The sequence below is a fragment of the Mustela erminea genome, chromosome 8 (assembly GCF_009829155.1).
Source record: "Mustela erminea isolate mMusErm1 chromosome 8, mMusErm1.Pri, whole genome shotgun sequence".
NCBI classification, from domain to species: Eukaryota; Metazoa; Chordata; class Mammalia; order Carnivora; family Mustelidae; genus Mustela; species Mustela erminea.
Window position 1 is genome coordinate 74,240,650 of NC_045621.1, and position 20,810 is coordinate 74,261,459.

The 20,810-nt window shown below is 39.1% G+C and overlaps 1 protein-coding gene across 13 annotated transcripts in view; it reads right to left on the bottom strand.

The window, feature by feature from the left end:
- Positions 1-1,874: 1,874 nt before the first annotated feature.
- The window catches only part of ZNF385B (zinc finger protein 385B), a 383,402-nt gene continuing 364,466 nt past the window's right edge, over positions 1,875-20,810 (bottom strand). For all 13 annotated transcript variants that reach the window (XM_032356095.1, XM_032356094.1, XM_032356093.1 and 10 more), the window contains 4 exons: positions 6,462-6,707; positions 5,423-5,601; positions 4,754-4,855; positions 1,875-3,354 (listed from right to left, as the gene is read on the bottom strand). In XM_032356095.1, coding sequence (XP_032211986.1) covers positions 3,136-3,354; positions 4,754-4,855; positions 5,423-5,601; positions 6,462-6,707 — 746 coding nt within the window. In that variant the 3' untranslated portion in view covers positions 1,875-3,135. The remainder of the gene's footprint in view (positions 3,355-4,753; positions 4,856-5,422; positions 5,602-6,461; positions 6,708-20,810) is intronic.

The following is a 20,810-nucleotide window of genomic DNA, read 5'->3' on the forward strand; positions in this document are numbered from 1 at the left end:
AAGCTTTATCTGTTTGATAGTGTTGTATATATCATTATTTGAAGCTACCCATGGCTACTTTTGGAGGCATGCATTTTAACTAATTGCTATTCATTTGTACTTCTTCCCTGAGGTGATTTTTCAAAATCTTAAACTATAAATCTAATCAGCAGATTTCTGGGTCTGTTTAAATACTGACATTTAAAAATTTTTGAGGATGGCAGTGAACATTAATGAGACAGAGGATATACAAGAGAAATGAAATATAATCACCATTGGAGTTCATAATAATAATAAAAAAAACTTCTCCAAAGTATTACATGGAAACACATTTCTTTCGGAGTGTGGTATTTCTAAGCCATGTCCAAAGGTTCAACCAAGGTTTAGTGTTACTAGTATAGAGTTGGAATGACTCATATTAAAACAAGCAAATTCTGAATATCAAACTGGAATTTTAATAGACTCTAACCCTTACCTGATTATATACCTAGAATATTAAGATCAACAATTTTCAAATAGTTGGATAACCTCTTCGATAATGGAAGCCTATTGCCAGGGAGCACAGCTGCACTGCCATCCACTGGCCTTAACTTCTTAGAAATGAGGTTTTAGGTCCCCTCCTGCATTCTTTTCATTTAAAGAATTAGCATGGTGTGGGCTTATGGTGGGGGAAAAGGGGCTCTGTCATAGCTTTGTTACCACTCCTCTCCAAGTTCTGTAATAGAGTGGTAGATTAAAGATGGCCACAAATTCTTTCCTCTTTTTTACATTGAAAAGGGAGTACTTTTCCTTCCCCTCCAATCTGGATTGCCCTTCGTAACTTGCTGATCAGTAGAACTCAGTGTAAGTGACATGCTGGGACAATTTTATAAGAAGTTTTTTTTTTTTTTTACTTCCACCCAATCCTCTTGAAATGTTCTCTCTCGGGACACCTGGGTGGCTCAGTTGGTTAAGCAGCTGCCTTCGGCTCAGGTCATGATCCCAGCATCCTGGGATCGAGTCCCACATCGGGCTCCTTGCTCGGCGGGGAGTCTGCTTCTCCCTCTGCCTTTGCCTGCCATTCTGTTTGCCTGTGCTTGCTCTCCCCCCCCCCTCTCTGATAAATAAATAAAATCTTAAAAAAAAAAAAAAAAAGAAATGCTCTCTCTCTGGGAGCCCTGAGTTACTGTGTCATTGCATAAGACCATGTAGCTGGGCAGGCCATGTGTAGAGTTCAGCCTTCCAGCTATCATCTCCATCCAGGCACACATGTGAGTGAAGCCATCTTGGGCCTCCACTCCCCAAGTATTGCCAAGGGAATTCGTGTTGATGCCTCCTCCAATAGAAGAGCCCAGCCAAGCCTGGTTGGAATTCTTGACCCCTGAAATCATGATAGAATAAGATGGTAGTTATTTTAAGCCATTAAGTTTTGAAGGAGTTCATTAAGTAGAGAACCAGAACAAATAGTGATGTATTGATCTTTACACTTAAAAAGAGAATGAAGTAGAAGAAAAAAGGGGTGGGCTGACTAGAGAAGGTGACGGGGGAGAAGTGGGATAGAAGATCATTAATGCCTCAGACACAAAAGAAAGATGGGCTAGGGATTTAGAAGACTTACAGCAAATTAAAAAAAAAAATCAAGAGTCACAAATTTTTATCAGGTTACTACTGTGACTTAGGGCTACACTCACAACGTGAGTTCTTAAGGATTCAGAGGGAAAAGAGCAGTAAAGTCTTGCCTCACGCAGATGCTGTGAACAGTAATGAATAAACATGACAAATGAAAATGCCTCAAATAAGAGCTAAAAATGCTAAATATGTAAGGAGCAATCTCTTCACCTACTGAAAATCGTTCATCAGATGATTTCAAATTGAAGGTGTCTCAGGAGAAAATAACTTTGAAAACACAAACAGAGTTTTGCTTTTTGTACTTTTATTGAAAAGGTACATTTAAAAAAATACACAGACGTTTTACCATTTACAGATTGCAGATATAGATGCTCTAAAAGAGTTCACTCTGTTTTGTTTTATGATATCTCTTGCCCCTGATACCACAAACATTCCAGTCTTGTTGATACCAGTTTAGAAAGGGGGGCACAGGAGCATGACCTGCAACATATTCGGTGAACAGAAAGACAAATTGTTCAGTTATAAATTTTTTTTATCTTCTGTACATTATTGCATTAGGGAGCCACAAAATTATGTAGCATCATTACAAATGAAAACAGGTTAAAAATGAAGAAGATAATAATGTAGAAATACATGGATTCATTGTCTCCTTGCAGAATACGCACAAGAGGTGCAAAAATGTGCAGCCGAGGGAGCTCTTTTTTTCTGGTTGTATACATTTGCTTAGCAACTCAAACTAGTGAGGAAGCTACAAAATAAGTTAAACAAAAGTAGCAAACAGGTAGTAATTATAGCTATGTTATATGGCTTTCTAGTTCTTTTAAATATCACCAAATAAAACGTGAAGTAAAGAAAATACATTACTTTATCATTTGTTCTCTTAAAGAGAAAATTGAAAGCTACTTTGCTTCCTAACATTGACACGGCAACTAAAAATGTTGAATTCAGACAGGGGATACAGAACTAGTACTACACAGGATACAACAGTACTTGGGTCTAAAACAGTACACAATCCCTGTCGACAATAGTACACCAGAAAAGAAAACGTTGTGATCCGTTGGTAAGATGGTATCCACAAGTGAGCACTTGTGGTCATCTAGTTTTGTTCCACACTAGAATGTGCCCCGTTGGATTCCAGAGTTATTTACAGACGTGTGAGGAAGACCCTAGTTTTCAAGTCTGTCAGGAAAATATTCCTTATCATTTCTAAGCCAGATCACACCCATGGAAAAGGAGTCGGCGAATGGCATATAGATACATTGTTTTGTTTTGTTTTCTGACCGATACATTTGCAAGAAACCAATTATCTCAGAGACACAGATCGGGTGGGGGAGGGGCGGGGGTAAAGCCTGGGCTGCTCGGGTCCCTAACGGTGGGAGCGGTCCCTAAAAGCACTCTTGAGCCTAGTGAGCTGCTAGTCTTTGGAGTCGGGGCTGGGGGGGTGCGCCGCCTTTGGTGGCCGGGGCAGGTGGGGGGCCGCAACACGGAAGGCGCCCGCCACCGCACCCCGCGGGGCCTTGCTCCGGCGGCGGCCCGGGGCGCCGGCCGTCAGTAGGGCGCGAAGAGGATGGAGGCGGGCGTGGCGCGGATGGGCCCGTGGCCGGGCCGCAGCAGCGCGGGGGGGATGGCTGGCGCCTGGAAGAGCGACGTCGACGGCCGGGGCGGCAGCGACAGCGCCGACGACACCGCCGCCGCCGCCGCCAGCGGCGAGGACAGGAAGGCCGGGGCCAAAGGCTTCATCATGTCTTTCTGGAATGCGAGTTTTGCCTGACGGAGGGAGAGAACCGGGGCGGGGTGGGGAGAGGGTTTTGAGTAAGCACCGCGGACGGCTCTTCGCGACCCGCGCGCTCAGAAGTCAGCTTTTAAAAGATCGCGCCTCTCCGAAGTCAAGAAATTATTTTCACTGAGCTGGTTCTCAGAGGCTCGTGGCATACCTTTGCTTTGATTTGTTTCCGTTTCAACTCTTTTTCTGGGGGTCTTTGCCCCTGGGGGCTAGGACGCGGCAGGGGGCAGGGGCGGAGCCTCTCTGAGTAGCTACTAAAACTATTTTGTGCCGCTTCTTCTCACAAAGAAAAAGCAAACGTACCAGAGGGTTTCCTGCTTAGATTATGGAGCTCAATTTACAATTCTGACTACTCCTAACCCACAGTGCAGCGAAGGGAGAGGTTTTCTGGGCGGGGGGCGGGGGATGCCTGACCTCCACCTTCTCTCTGAAGAGCTGCGCTGGGTGAGGTAACTGGGGTTCGGGACGTTAGGGCCCTGGTAAGCGACATGAAAACAAAGTCAGTGCGCTCCTGGGGATGATCCTAAGTGTGCTAGAAGTGTTCTTCTTTTAAAGGAATCCCAAGGTGGAATCTTCCTGTGAAGTAAGAAATCAATCCCTAATTTCTCTCTTTTGCAATCAGGAGACGCTTTGCACATTGGATTTGTTTAATGCAGGTAACACCTGCTTGCAGCATCAGATGGAGGCTTTGCAGAAGCTGGGAGCATCGCCTCCAGCTGGCCAATCCCACTTCAACCTCAAATGGAATGCCAGACTGGGCTAAGTCCCAGGGAGATTATGAAATCCATCCATCTGGGTATTTACATGACATCTATTGCTGGCGCCCCTGGATATTTTTGCAAAGAAACTGAAAACAGCACAAAGTGAGCGCAGGTAGGACAGGCTGAATACCAACATGCCTGCTAGACAGGTTAAGAGACAGTAATACAAACACCCACTTTACTTCCCGGAAAAGGGGGGTGAAAGGGGAGTGGAGGAGGAGGAGAGGGAGCGTCTCTAGAAGGGAGGGTATTAAATGGATGGAGTTTTGTTTTAGGAAGGCAAGCCCTCTTCCCAGGTTCAACATATTCCAGGATTCCTCAGGATTACTTGTCTTTGTTCCTGAGCCTTTATTTTTCTTTATATGTTAAAGAAGGTAGTCTTTTGAAAAGGTTCTGGTAAAGAATGAGGTATTAACTCTTAAAGAGGTTCAGTTTCTCTTCTCTAAAGCAGCTTGCTTCAAGGTGACCTATAGCAGGGACTACTAAGCCTTCCTTCTAAGCTTCTGTCTGAGAGGGCTATTGAAATTCAAAACCTTTCAGGGCCAGTTAGTCCCCAGGCCCTCCTAACCCACAGTCCTTAAGGTGGACCCACAAAACAGGTGAGCAGGTGAGGTGAACTTACTGCTAAAATGCTTGGGCTCCGCTGGAGTTTGTTGTAAGGGCTGTATTTCGGCTTCAGTGGTTTCCCTGCAACTCGATCCTTATGCCTTCGGCTAGAAATGTGCTGAAAAAGGTTGGATGCATTAGCTGAATCTAGATGTGAGCTTTACTTTATTCCATGTAAAATGTATTTCCTAAATAGAGGTAGTGGGTTGCTCCATTCCCAGTTCTGAGTCCGCAGGTCCAAGGCGGTGATGGTATGACCACCTTGCTCTCAGCATTCAGACCTGCTCCCCACTCAGTTGTAGTGCTTCTCTTCTTCTCCTTTCTCTGGAGTACTTACCCTGTTTGGCCCATTTTTACCATCGTGACTGATGAGTCTGTCTCCCCAACCAGATTTTGGTCTTTGAAAGACGGGCTGAACATCTTGTCTTCCAGAAGTTCCTGCTCCACTGACTACAAACTCCAGGTTGAATGCTGTGCTCACCTAGCCCAGATCTGACGTATAATAAAGATGCACAAGTATTTGGTACTAACTTTTTCTTCCATAGCACCTGCACATCATATATTCTATACTTCGTAGAAAGATTAGTAAATTTATCTGTGAGCATAGTGGGAACCATTATATAGATTAGTTACACACCCCAGTGGTGACCCAAACAACAGTGAATATTAATTCAAGATACATTACCTGCTTGAGTTGAATTTCTGAATTAACATGAACATCACAGATCTCACAATGAAATGTCTTGTTCTGAAGTCCTGAGCCCTTACTGCCATTCTGCATCTTTAACCTTGATCCAGGTCTAGGATAGGACTTAATTGGACCAGCCCCGTTACGAGCTTCAACCATGGTCTTGTGTTTAGAACCTAAGGCAGCAAGAGACATATAATAAGTAAATAGCTATTTAAGAACCGAATAGAATATATGTATAGCTCTGTGTTTTCTTATCCTTGAGAAGTTTATCTTCAGGCTGAATTTCTCATTGCTTTAAAAAAATCACTTTACTGCTGATTATAAACACTTTTTATTTATTATAAACAATCAGGCTGATTATTCAACACATTTTTGTGTAAAAAGGGGGAAACATGAGTATATTATGAAAAAAATATGTAAAATATAAAGAAGCATAAAAAAAATAAAGATTACTCTGTATTTTCACCACTCAGAGATAACCATGGTTATCATTTTATTTTTTTCAGGTTTTATTTTGTCTATATACTAAAAATATACATATTTTCAAAATTGGGATCATACTAGTTATATATACTGAAAATTTCACAGCAAATCATATACTTTTTAAAATAATGACACTTTAATGACTGAGTAATATATTCTCTCTGTTGGATTACTATAGTGTATTCGACATTACCCTACTGAGGGACTTTTAAATTGTTTCCCTTTTCTTCTAAGTGTGATGCAGTGAATATTGTGCGTGGATATTTGTCTTCATCTCTGTCACTTCATCGTAATGAGTTTTGGGAAATATTAGATGCTTTTGAGAAAATCAAGAACAGAGCAAGTTTTATCTCCAATTTGCTTTAAACTTTTGACTTGCTGCTTCCAAAATTATTGTATCATACTTTTCTTAAAATCACTCCTTTGAATCAAAAAAGCAGAGAAGACAATGAACAAACCTAACGTTTGAACAACAAAAGATAAGGTATTCTGCTGGGAAAAGTTGGGTTTTGTTATAAACACTATTTAAATTCAAGTGATAGCTGCTAACCTGTGTTGTGTGCCTCTAGCTGTGACAGGGAGTTCACAGCCACTTTGCATAGTGAACAATACAGTAGTTTTTTGGCTTTTTCTTCTTCTGATTCAGAAACAGTACCAGGAGCTCCATTTGTGCTCTTCGAGGGAGAAGTGGCTGCTCCAGGTGGCAAGGGTGCTGTGCCAGATTTGAGGAGATAGGAGCCCCCTTCAGAGCCTGATGGCTGACTGCAACTGTTGACTTTTAGCTTCCCTTTGTCTTCTAAGAGAGATGCAGAGAGATTATATTGAAGCTTCATATATCGTATCAACACGTGGAAAATTGACATAGAGCAATTAACGATAGAAAATGGATTTCCGCATATAGTTTTCATCTCCAGCACAGGTTTTAGTTCATTGAACTTGACTGAAAAAGAACTCCATGCCATCAGTTTCCAATATCACCTCACCCCAAGATTATGATGACTTATGAAAAATGACTTTTTGTCCTCCCACTGGTAGCAGGTAATTTTCTGAGATCCTTGAGTTGTAAATTATGCTCCAGGGAAGTTTTTAATGTAGAGGAAAACTAACTTCTTTCCAATACGAGTACATGATGTGTTGGTAATGTGAAATAAGTCATTCATCAATGGTAGTTTCATTTGACTATTCATGCTTTCATTATGACATGAATATAAAGTTAAAATTCAATTTTTATACTAAGTTAGCATTTTAACTTTGGGGTTTTGGGATAGAGGTGAAGGAAGAAACATGGTTAATTTTGGTTATGGTTAGTTAAGCCTTTGCTGCTCATTGAATGGCAAAGCAATGTATTTGAAATACAAGACGCAAAGACTTCATTCATTATATTTATGCCTGCCAGTCTAAATTCTAAGGTATTTTTTAATTTTGTTTTGTTTTTTGATAAACTCTACCCCCAACATGGGTCTCAAACTCACAACCCTGAGATCAAGAATCACATGCTCTACCAGTTGAACCAGCCAGGCGCCCCTAAAATTTTAAGTTTTAAGTAATGACATTAACCATAAGCACAATATGAGGATTAGCCAAATCATTTATAGACATCTTGGCATTTTGATCATGTAGCTCCTAAATGCTTCTAATTCTCAAGGCCCATGTTACAAGCTATAAGAAGGCTCAGAGTGACTTTAACAGAATTTTACTCTTCAGGGTCCATTTGCTATTCAAGACAGGTTCTGTTCAGTGGTCCTTTGGGAAAGAAACTGGAACTTCTTTGGCAACAGCCCAATCCATCACACATTTAAGTTGAGTAGAGCTGGTGCTCTCAGAAAATGTCTATTGATGTGTTGATAAACTCTTATTAAGAGGGGAAGGAAATTAAAACTGAAAACGTATTTGTTAATTGTCCTAGCTAATTTAGATCTGTGTACCATGGGCCTGGATCACCAAGACGGAAAGAGTAGGGGAACAGCAACACAATAGTGTGTGTCTTTTCTGCAGATGGGGCAAAGCCAAAGGGTTGATATGCATCAAAAATAATGGGAGATCATATTTCTACCAGTTTGATTTCAGGATCAACAGTTGATTTCCATTCCTTTTCCTGCACTGGATACATCCAGGTCAAGACTAGCAGGGATTCTATAGATGAATCCAGATCTGGATGTGTTTGGAATAAGTAAATGTTCAGGTTCCTTTTTTATCCCTGGGTCTCACAATGTACATTCCTTTTCAGCAAGTTTATTAAAACTTCAGGATGCCATGAAGTATGATGGAAAAGATCTTAGACTTTTACTAAACTGACCTTTGTAGTATGAGAGAAGGAAATAAAATCAGTCTTCCTAAATGGTAACAGTAAGTAAATTAGACTGAAGATTGTTTAAGGCTTGGAACTCTCTCATCTCTAAGGATCCTTCACAGTGATTTTACAGTATTACAGAACTCACAGAGCAGTGAAATAATTCAGTAATCTTAACATTTGCCCCTATGGAATTACTTAGTTTTTTGTGATGGAACTCGAGTTATTACATAGCAAAATCTTTGCTTCAGGAGTTTCATAAGATGTTTCAAATAAATGTCACCTAAAGAATCTGACCTGTTTTAGTCATTTCCTCATTCTCTCTCTTGTTCGTATTTAATTTATTGTCTCTTATATTGATCTCCCTCATATCCTCTAATATTTATATAGAATGTTAACAATTTACAAAGCGCAATCACTTACATTATCTTATTATTTCTCAAAACAAACTTGTGAAATAGGTAAGATTGAAAATAATTATTCCCATCTTAAAGATAAGAAAACTCAGGCTCCTCAAAATTGAATAATGTCCTGCAGATTAGTAGGTGGCATAAATGAGCATGATGTTTTCTCTAACTGTTCACTGGGTAGTATATTCATCTTCCTGTACAAAGGGTGGACTTCATATGGCATTAACATTATAAAAGGCATAGAGTTGTCACTGCAGATGTGGTAAAGCTGTTGTTTTCTTTAGTTTTAAAGCATATTTGCCTTAAATGAAAATATCTAGCCTATTCAATAATCATCTGATTCAGAGAAGATGGACAGAATTATCTTTTTCTCTCTATTCTTGTTTCTTTAAGAAAAATTAAACATTTCCTTTCCATATCTTTTTTTCAAAAGAGGTCATTTATTCATTAACAAATGCATGTTAACAAGATGCTAGATGCTGACAATGTGCTAGACACGGAAGAGAATAGTGACTAAAATGGGTATAGACTAAGAAAATAGAAGTATAGCACGGAAAATGAGATAGTCATTCAGAGATCTCTAATTTATGACAGAAACTGGTAAGAGGCATGGGAGCATGGAGGAGGAAGTAATTAATTCTGGTTAGGAAAAAAGAGACATTCTTCATAAATGAAGTTATATTTTGGCCAGGTTTTGAAGGTCAGCTTTAGAGAAACATAGGAGGAGGTGACGAGTAGAAAGTGAACAGTTGGAGGTGGAAACACGAGGAAATGCTTAGGTGTTAGAAAGGGTGAGGGTTGCTTATTGAATACCTGCTAGCTCAGCATAGGTGATGGCAACAGGTATAATGAGAGATATTATTATAAAGGTGAGTTGAATCAGAAGGTGGACAATATCTTAAAACTCTTAAGATGGATAACAAGGGAAGCATTTTCCTTTAAAAATATTAAGTGATATGGTATGTTTACATAAATTATGTTTTACTTTTTATCCTCTAGATAGGCCAGAGTCATAATCTCTGTGAATACAGGGATAAATTTTGACCTTGAAGACGTGTAAATGGTTCCATCATATTCGGGGAATTCTGCCATTGGATTGATACCAGGTAGTCAGTAAAGCAGATTCTAAAATCACCAATGCAATAATGTATTCGAACTTTGGAATTCTTTCCAGATGTATAAATTTATAAGCTTCAAAGCCAAATTTTTTAAATTTCTCTTTTAATTGTTTTATATTGTTATCAAAATCCATCCTGTTATTTTTGTTTCTTTTGGCATTTTTTAAAAGCCTCCTTATTTTGTGTATTTGAAAGTTTAATGAATGTACTGTTTACTTCTGTTTCTTTTAATAAAGATACATGTCATCTGGAACTTCTGGTTCATGTGAATTCCATTTTCAAGTACCCCACCTAGTGTTAATTAGCAGGTCTTCTGACAGCCTTCATTATTTTCTGATTACTCAAATGCCTTCAGGTTTTATCCTACAAGACTTTGAAGCAAAATTTGCTTAGCTATATCAGAACTGCCCTTTAAAACAAATATCTGTAATTTATGCCTCCAAGCGAATTTAATTCTTCAAAGTATCTGTCCTGGAAGGTTCCACGTTGATTTACTTATTTTCCAAAGTTCTAAGCATTTTGAAAACCTCCCATTTTAGAACTGTTTTCATATCTAATCAATAAACCAGGTGAAGAAAATTAGTCTTCAAAACTTATTTGTCACAGCTATTTTTTACTCCAAAACTTTACCCCGTTTAACCCACCTGTTCATCAAACTTAGCACTCTATTCCTCAGACACAGCTTCAGAGGACTAATAAGCTAACACAGAAGATGAAGAGAACATGCCAGGGGTTCTGGAAGCAGCTTTCAGAAACTAATCCTGTGGGTAACTAGAAGACTGATGTCCATCTGTATGTCTTAATTTAAAAAACAATCAAAGAAATACTATAACTACATTGTAGATCTGTAGTTTGAAGTAGAACTTTGGAAGCTATAACCAGTTTTTATGATTCCACTTACAAAGTTTACTCTTCAGTTTAATGTTACTAAGCTTTTTCTAATCGGGTTTCAATGGTTTAATAACAGATACATATGTTATATAAAAAATTTGTGTTCAGTGTAGAAAATAAAGTTAGACAAACATTTTTAAAAAATCACCCATGATTCCATCGCCTAAAATAACTTTTTTCTGTAAAGCACCAGATGGTAAAAATATATTAAACTTTGTAGGTCATACTGTTTCTGTTGCAACTATTAAGCTTTGCCATTATAGCAGGAAAGCAGCGACCAACATGGCTGTGATCTAATAAAACTTTATTTACAGAAATAGGCAGCAGGCTGCCTATTTATGTTTAGCCCACAGGTAGTATTTTGCCAACGTTTGACCTAGATTATTATAATGATAACTTACTTCACACTATTTAAACAATAATATATGTGAATAGACAGAAACAGGTGAATAGATATATATGAATAGATGGAAACATGAGGACACTAATATTTTTCAATTAGCAATAAATCAATATCTTTTCAGGTCAGTAAATGCAGAGTTGGATCATGATTTATAACAAATGATATTTACTTATATGGGTGTACTATAATTTATTCAACTAATCTTCTTTGATATTTAGGTTATTTCTGGTTTGCACTTTTACCATGTTAAAGATACCAAAAGGCAGTTTGGTTGCCTCAGAATGAAGGACACAAGCCCAAACTGAAAGCAATTGGCATCAAGTATCTCAGCATCTTAGAATAAGTCCCCGGGGAAACCCCCAGACACAAACGTGTAGCATTTCTATGAGGTAGTAGAACTTATCCTGTTACCAACATCTTATCACTCACTTCCTAGATTATCTAAGGATCAGAGGACTCACTGACATCATGAGCTTCTGTCCTGATTGGATGCTCCTCAATCTAGCCAAAGTAGTAAAACCAGAAGTACATGTAAGAAAGGACACTGGCATTTCATTTTTCAGTCTGGCAAGTTCGGATGTTAGTTATCTGCCCCTCATACCAGTAGGGAAAGTAGGGAAAAGGAAGGATGGGGACAGATGAGCTGGACCAAAAATGGTCAGAAGTTGAGGGACCTATAATCTCACTTTGGCATATCAAGGTTGAATGAGTTTTCTTTGGGTCAGTAGGACATCTTGAAGGGCAGTCAGGCTTAATCCCTGTTACTGATAACTGACAAGAAGGCTGAGCATCAGGACCCTGGCAGCAAGAGGCAGAGGAGTGGACTTCTCTGGTGGCGGGACCTACAGAAGGACTAGAAGAACCACATGAAGACCTTACACATGGTCCTCCCGAGAGAGGAAGCGTCTGGACACCTACCATGCAGAGGGCATCAATGACTGTCATTAAGTACAAAAACATTTGTCCTTTCTTCTTTAGTTCCTACTCCTATCTGTAACAATTGGAAAGGGCAAGCACTAGAAATTATAGGATGGGGAAGAAGGGAAGAGTAGACAATGCCCCTTCCCACGGCCCAAGCTGAGACAGGAAGAAGGAAGTGCTCAGTTGGATAAGAGCTTTAGGTTTCAGTAAGACCAGACTTTCTGATATCTGATGTCTTTGACGAATGAAAAAGGGACAGTCAACAGAGGAAACAGGCAATCATGTTTACTCCACTGAATTCATAAATTCATAAGCTGGTTTTATAAATAGCATTGTATATAAACATCTCTGTATACTTGCCTAATTTCCTCAGGACCTAAACTCTGAAGGGGAATTACTGGCACAAAGGGCACATATGTTTTTGAACTTGTGATGCACATTGCCAAATTGTGCCCCAGAATGGTTACACAATACTCTCAAAGCTCTCTGTCCTAGAGTGTGCCAGCTTCTCTGTATCTTTATCAGTTGAAGTATCCATTGCCTTTGCCAATCTGACAGATGAAATATAATAACTCATTACTAATTTGATTTGCATTTTTATATTGAAAGGGTTGAATATCTTTTCATAGGATTAATGATGATTTGTGTTTCAAAGTGATATTTAAAAAAAAATTTCTTAATTCTGAAAGGGAGCAAACTTTTGAACTAAGTGCATTTTTGACAGTTAAAAAAATTTTACCCATAGTAAGAAGTAAACTTTACCATAATAACAAGCTTTCTTTTACACACAACTAGTACTGTTGTTTGAAGCATGGTTCTTAGAAGCTGAATTCTGAGCCTCAGTACTATTTAGGGAAGTATGCTTTTACGTAAAGCAACAAACTGGCCTAATGATTACTCCAGGAAGTTTTATCTTACAGTGATAGAAATAACAATCATAATCCCAAGCCAATGGCTGATATGAAATGAAAACTCACTATAGACCAAGCACTGCATTAATAACTTCTATTCATTATCTCATATATTTTTCACATAAACTAATGTGGTTGTTACTGTTACTATCTGCACCATTTAATTTCTTTTTTTACTGAGGTATAACGTATAAACTGTAAAGTACATAAAGTTTAATGAATTTATACATATGCATACATTTGTTGAACAGAAGATATAAGACCTGTAGGAAATACAGGATGCAAGATACTGATACACAAGATATAAAGCTGTAGATGTTTCCACCTTTCTAGAGGGCTCCCCTGAACCTCCAATCAGCTGATACTCCCTCTCCCTCTAAGGTAACCACCATTCTCATCTCCATCAACTTAGATCAGTTTTGCCTATTTTTGAACTTCACAGAAGCCAAGTGTACGGCTTCTTTCACTCAACGTGTCTATGAGATTCATCCACGTTGCTGTACATAGAACTTTGTTTCTAAGAGCTGAAGAGTATTCCGTTGTATGACTATGCCACCAGTAATCTATTTGCTATTGATAAGCATTTGGAATGTTTTCAGTTTTGGGCTATTTTGAATAATGCTACCATAAGCCTATTTATATGTGTTTCTGTAGACATAGATACTCATTTTTGTTCAATGTATATACATGGGAGTGGAATTGCTGGGCCGTTAGCTATCTATCTCCTATCTGTCTACCATCTATCTCTATCAAGCCTTAGTAGATTCTAGAGACAGTTTTCCAAAATGGTTGTGATTTATATTCCTGCCAGCAATGCATGAGAATTCCAGCTGTTGTACACTCTCCCCAGCACCTGGTATCGGTACTGTCAGTCCTTTTGGTTTTAGCCATTCAAGTGGAAGTGTGGCAGTGTCTCAATGAGGTTTTCATTTGTATATCTCTACTGACTGATGGTATTAAACACCTTTGCCTATTTTTATTGGCCAATTATATGCCTTCTTTTGTGAAATGCTTGGTCAAATCTTGTGTTGTTGTTGTTTTTTAGCCTGAGAAAAGTGCTCAGGAAACCAAGGCCACAATTTTAACAGAATTGTTCTTTGTGCTTTCTGAGGTCACTGAAATATACTGCTGGTCACTTCTTTGTATAATTACATTTTCCTTTTTATACTTAATATTTCACTAAAAAGAATTAGCAACAGAGGCATGCAGTGAAAAGACTGCTGGTCATAGTCTTCCTTGCATTCACAAGCACCTTGTCCAACATCTCATTATTGTTCCAAAAAACAATGTCCGCATTACTGCTTACCACTTATTAAATCAAGTTAGCTCACTTTCATAAGGAATTCTGAAATCATTCTCCTGTTTTATCTTCCCACTTTCTGAATAATGAGAAATTAATGGGTGTCAGTCACAGTGTGTGCTTCCTTACGAGTTGTGCACTCTTGTGAGAAGTGAAGCTAAAAAGCCTGTGGTGCTCTGTGTCAGACCAAAAAAACAAAAACAAACACAAAAACAAAAAACCCCAAAAAACCCCAAACCCCGGAAACAGTGCAAACCTGTATGCTTGTTGATTGGTATGCTGTGGAAGACTTCCTCACCATTGGCTTCATGTGTCCCTTCCTTATCTACACATTTGACACAGTAAAAGTGATGGAAACCACCAACTGATGACAGATATTTTTAAAAGTTTAAACTGGAATTGCATTCAGTCAGTTAATGGATTTGTGTGGGGGGTGGGGGGGGAAGGCAGCAGCACACAATCTGCAATAAAAGGTGTACAGATGCTAGAGCATCACTATGTTGGTAGACGCACAAAGAAAGGGGCATTCATTTCTAGTATAACAGGTCTGCACCTGTCTAAAGGAGCAGGAAGAAAAGACCAACACTGCAGATAATGATCAGAAAAAACAGTCAGTTCCCCCTTTTTATTTATTAAATGTTTTCCTGAAAGGTATGTGCAAAAAGATCTTGGAAAACTTGGTAGTAATTTGAATACACTATTTAAAAGAGTGGGTTTTTTTTCAAATTTAAATTTTACTTCATTAACATACAGTGCAATATTGGTTTCTGGAGTAGAAATCACTGATTCATCACTTACAAACAACACCCAGTGCTCATCACAAGTGCCCTCCTTAATCCCCATCACCCATCTAGTTCATCCCCAGCCACCTCCATGCAGCAACCCTCAGTTTGTTTGCTATTGTTAACCGTCTCTTATGGTTTGTTTCCCTCTTTCCCCATTTTTAAAGAATTTTTTGAAAGCATGGCTCTCTTGACAATGCAATAACCACATATCCTTATTTTAAAATTTTATAATCTTACAGATTAGATTTGCTTAAATTAGAAACATATATAGTGAAAACTTATATAGCTGAAGAACAGGTCAATAAATAAGACAAACAAAGATGAAAAGAGTGATTCTATAAGGGGAATAAACACAGTCAGTCAGCCTCCCCATGGAAAATTTGTCCTTCTTCTTAAGTTGCCTACCAATATCACCAGCACCTCATTAGCAAACGTCTGGTATATTGTTTCTTACAGCAATGAGGAAGCTGGATGAGTTTGTCCCTGATGTTACCTTTTCTTCCATTTGCCTCTATTTTCTTTACTTCTCTGAGGAAAAGGTGTATGCTTCCATCTGTCTATCTTTTACACTTTTTCTCTATTTCCTATAGTTCTGGCTACTTTTTTCCTACTGGGTTCTTTCTGTTTACAAAATGCTGAGATTCCCGTGTTCCAAAAGTCATCCGCTGACTTGGTTCATTCCTGGAATCTTCCACCTGTCTTCCCTTTGATGCAGAATGTGAAGTGGCCATGTGAAGTGGGTCTTCTACTTCCTTTCTTCCTGTTTATCCTTACCCACCTAAAAAAACCAATGGTCTCTCTTCATTCTTCTCTTGTATTGGCCCCAAATTCCTTCTTGAAGTGCTTTTCCCTCTAGATGTCCACAGACACTGGCCTTGCCTGGTTCTCCTTCAATGTCAACCACAGTCCTCTTCATCAGCTCCTATTCGTTTGCCTAGTGTTGGCATTCCTCAAGATGGCGCCCTTACCCTCTTTTGGAAGTCATATGATCTAATTCACTCTAATAACTTCTACCACATTGACATAGATTCCTAAATCTGTAGGTGAAATTTCTACCTTCCTCACAGGAAGTTCAAGATCCTTTTCCCCTGAGTCTGTGGGACATCTATTTTAGATGTTCCATGGGTATTTCAAACTCAACCTGCCTGACACTAAATGAATGATCTCCACCAAGGGGCTATACCAAGTAGTCCCCTTATCAATCAATGACATTACTAGTTATACATCAGAACTGTCAGCAATGACTCTTAAATTCTTCCTTCTCTTACCCTCTATGTTTAACGAATGATCTAATTTTATTGATACTATCTTCTAAATATTTCTTCTATCAGCCTTATTCACTCTTTATCCAGCACGCATTTCTTTAGCATCTATTATGTGCCACTGCCTTATTTCAGGCCCTCATCCTTTGTGGATTGCCATTAAACTTCTTTCTAGACTTTGCAACTTCTAGTCCCCAAGCTCACTTCCTCCCTCCTTTCCTTGCCTATGTTCTCATAATCCTCTTCATATAATTATATTTTGATCTTGCATTAACTATAATTTTTCCACAGTTACAGTTATTACCAAGATAGAGAGATTCTTCAGTCCTGCAACAATGTCCTAATTCATCTTTGTGCCCAATGTACAGAAAGCTATAGGTGGGCAATTAGTATGTTGAAATAAGGAATGTTCAATTCAATGCAATCCCTTTTAGCCTCACAAGTAAAAATACCAGAAATTCACTGTTAATGGCTAAATCATAAAGTGAAGTAAATATAGAGAGAACAGACATTTCTGCTGTTGATTATGTAAAATACTTGTATCGTTGTTGAAGATATATATAAGCAGTCAATATTTAATGTCATTGAAGTTGAAATAATTCTCTTAAGAATGGGTCTCCTTGACATGTACTAGGGCAGAGTCATAACAACAGGTACATTGTGTCAGGTCCAATATTTTGATTTGATAAAATGAACAAATCTATAGATTTTACTATCTTCTTTATTAAGAATCCTACATAAGCTTACACAGAAACAGTAAGTCTGTACCTATGCCAGAAAAATCTAAAGCACCTGTGAAAACAAAAGAGACTCAAAGTATAGCCTATCCTCTTTGCAAGTAAACTGATATCCTGTTCTCATGGCAAGGTTTCATTGATAGCAACACTGTGGGTCTTAAGTTTGTAGCTAACAACCCATTTTAGCAATGTTGTAAGCAGTCATTAACAAATAACGTCTCAATATATTCATCTGAATTATCAACAGTTACATGATTGATATATTTATGCAATAATATCTTTAAGAAATTCCAAGTACTATGATTATGCCATTATTTCATTTTCTCCACCGTTTTAGGTAATAGATGTCCATTACTGAAGGTGATATTTTGCAGGCTTTGTATCTTAGTGATGATACTACTCATAGCCTACTCAGATCCCTAAGGCCCCAGAACACTTGGAGTCTTCTAGCACCATTTAGCTACTTCCAAGTAGATTTCCTCATTTAGATTTGATCTAACTCCAGATGTCCCCAAGCATTACCCAGCATAATGCAGACTGGTTTATCTTACAACACCTACTAAGTTGGTTGACTTGCTTTATTAGTCACAGGACTTCTTTGTTGGAAAGTGTCTGATCTCAATGCCTCACTTGGAGGATAAACAGCCAAACAACCTTTGGAAACAGAAAGCATTCCCTATATGGCTTATGTCATTTTGCAGACGTGGAAAACAGAGTACTGTCTATCATATCAATACAAGCCCAGAGACACAAGTAGCCAAGAAAAGACACAGAAACTAAAGTTAGTTTTAAAAATTCTCAGAGCACTCAAATATTATTCACTGGGTCAGCTGTGGCTGGTGGGGCCCTTCCCACCTAAGGCTACAGTACCATGCCTCCAGCTAAAGCCCGGAAACTCTGCCTCTTCAAACACGGTGGATCATTGTGAAGCTTGCTAATTCCTAATTAACTATGTTTATGACTGATTTTCATATCTTGGCCTTTAGACTAATCCTGGAATCAGGGAAAATTGTCTATAAAATTGACTCTACGTTGAACCAGAATCTATATATCCTTATTTTATTATTTTTTGAAAGATTTTATTTATTTATTTGACAGAGAGAGAGAGAGAGAGCGTGAGCGCACAAGCGGGGGAGGGAGGTGGCAAAGGGAGGGAGAAGGAGAAGCAGGCTCCCTGCTGAGCAGAGCCCACCAGATGCGGGGCTCGATCCCAGGACCCTGGGGTCGTGACCTGAGCCAAATGCAGACGCTTAACTGACTGAGCCACACAGGCACCCATCTAGATCCTTACTTTAAAAAAACAAAAACAAAAGCTTATTTATTTGATGTAACTTAGGACCCATGAAAGTTAGGAGACCCATTTTCTAAGTTCAAAATAGTCCCTGTACTGTCTTTTGCCAGACTGAGATCCTGAGTTAGGATATCCCACTCTTTCCTTTTGAAAGCCTGTGTCAGTTGGGGTCTGGCCACTGGGCTGCACCCTGCAGTGATTTTGTGGTCCAATGAAATGACAGTCATTGCCTAGCTCTGCATGACAACTGCCCTGTCGTCCTTCATGCCACTTTGTTGGGGAGCAGAACCTGCCAGTCCCACACTCAGATATAAAACAGTGGCATCTCCAAGTATCTCCCTGTTAAAAGCTGGCAGCCCACACTCTATATCAATGAGCTGGCACGGAGTCTAGTGAACATGTCACTTTTCTAAGGGAGCACAAAAGAGGGCTTGTTTGCTAGAGCTGGAAACTAATGAACAGCTTTCTCCTATTTTGTGTAGTTTTCCAGCCATTTGACTTGTACAATAGAGAAATCATATTTCAACTTCTTCAGGTTGAAAAATTGCCCCCTTTCCGATTTGTCACTGAGAGATGTGAAACAGCTCTTTCTGAGGCAGCTTTATTATGGAAAATAGAACAAGTAACTCCTGTCACTCAAATCAAGTCCCTCAGGGAGTAGGTCCAGTAATGATTCAAAAGCCAGGACTAAGAGTAAAAACTAACTTTCGAGGTGGAATGAGAAGTAAGTTCTTTCCTTCTAAATGAATGGCCCTTTACAGGGGAAACATTGGTTCGCAAGGTATAAGGAAAAACATGTGAATTCTGCTCCTCCCACCTCTGCCCTCTCTAGATGCAGAAGTTAGGGGTTAGCTTTGAAGCTCCAGGTAGACTGATTAGACAAGGGAAAGGTCAGCCTGAGAGGTATTGAGGACACAGTGTCTTTTTTCATCTTAAAAAATGTATCTTTATTTAATAGAGAAAAATTTTTTTAAAAAATTACTTTCTTCAAATGAGCTCATTGCCTCAGGCTGCTCCAGGGAGACGACTGTGGGCGGCCACTCTTGAAGGATTATCGGGATACTGTCTGTCCTAAGGAGACAGCTGACTTTCAGGGGCTAGACTGCCCAAGTGTAAGAAAGCTACCAGGCCTTTTAAAAATACACTGCTAAAAGCCAATCACACTTTTACTTTTTGAATCTAGCATTTGTGCCCAAATTCAATCTGCTGCTTTGCTATGAAATTGTCAAGGCCAACTTTCTGTTTAAGGCCTATCAGTTGCAGGAGAAAGTCTGTTGACCATAGACAGTCTCCTTTTAACATTAAAACTAATGTTAATTCAAGAGACCTGGGCAACCAAAGGGGTTCATCTAGAGGTTCTCATCATCTAGATCCCTTAGGAATACTGTGACATGGGGCCTTTTAGCTACAAAGTTCTTTTCCATCCTGCCCTGAGACATACAATAAACTCCTCAAGTCACTGGAAGAGTCTAGACCACAGGGATCCATGGCACCAGAGAGCTTAAGAACATCTGTGTTTATGCCCATCACTTCATGCTGCCTTCTTTCTGTTCCTAGCCGTCATTTCAATGACATTTTTACCAACACCCTAAATTCCCTTCCTTGTTCCCAAGAGTCCTCTCAGTGCTTCAGGTATTTAAACTAGGCTGTCTTTCACATCTCAGTCCTGTGGCATACTGGTCCTTCTGATGAATTCCTCTTTCCTTTCTGAAACCGGGGCCCCTGTTTGCAAGGCTACCTTCTTTCCCATCAGGCAGAGGGAGTTTAAATCCTCTGCCTAGGACTTCCTCTCCGTGGACAAGGTCAGCGCCCCTCTCTTTGCATTTAGCTTGTCATTATTTGTTCAACATTTGCTCTTCCAGACTGTATGCTCTCAGGAGGGCACAGCCCAAGTCTGCTTGATTCACTATCACATACCTAGTGCCTAGCATAATGCACTGTATTCCGTGGGGGCTTAATAAATACATGCAAATAAATACATGCATGAACAAACCATTTTCTAACTTTGGATCTAGTGTATTACCTGCATTTTCATGTTGCTTTCATTTACTTTAAGGCTGCATAATACTGTAGTGAGTGTAAGTACTTTATCGAAATAACTTCCCTGATACTGATCGTCTTGTTTCTACTTTTCATTAATAAAAATACTGCTACAGTAGGCATTTTCAAATGTAACATTTTATTTTTTTTACTTTGTATTTAGGATTATTTCATTAGTATAAATTATAGGAACAGGAATTTACGGGTCTAATGGAATGAACATTTTTATGTATTTTAAATTTACTGTGATATTGCTTTCTAAAAGGATTCTCTCAATTTAAAGTGCCATAAGTAACATAAACAGATATCTACTAGTGGTTTTTCAAAATACTCAAAAAAACTTTTTTTTTAAAAAAATATTTTCTTTATTTATTTGAGAGAGAATGAATAAGAGAAAGCCTGAGAAGGGAGAAGGTCAGAGGGAGAAGCGGACTCCCCAAAGAGCTGGAAGCCCGATGGGGGACTCGATCCTGGAAGTCTGGGATCATGACCTGAGCCGAAGGCAGTCACTCTACCAACTGAGCCATGCAGGCTCCCACC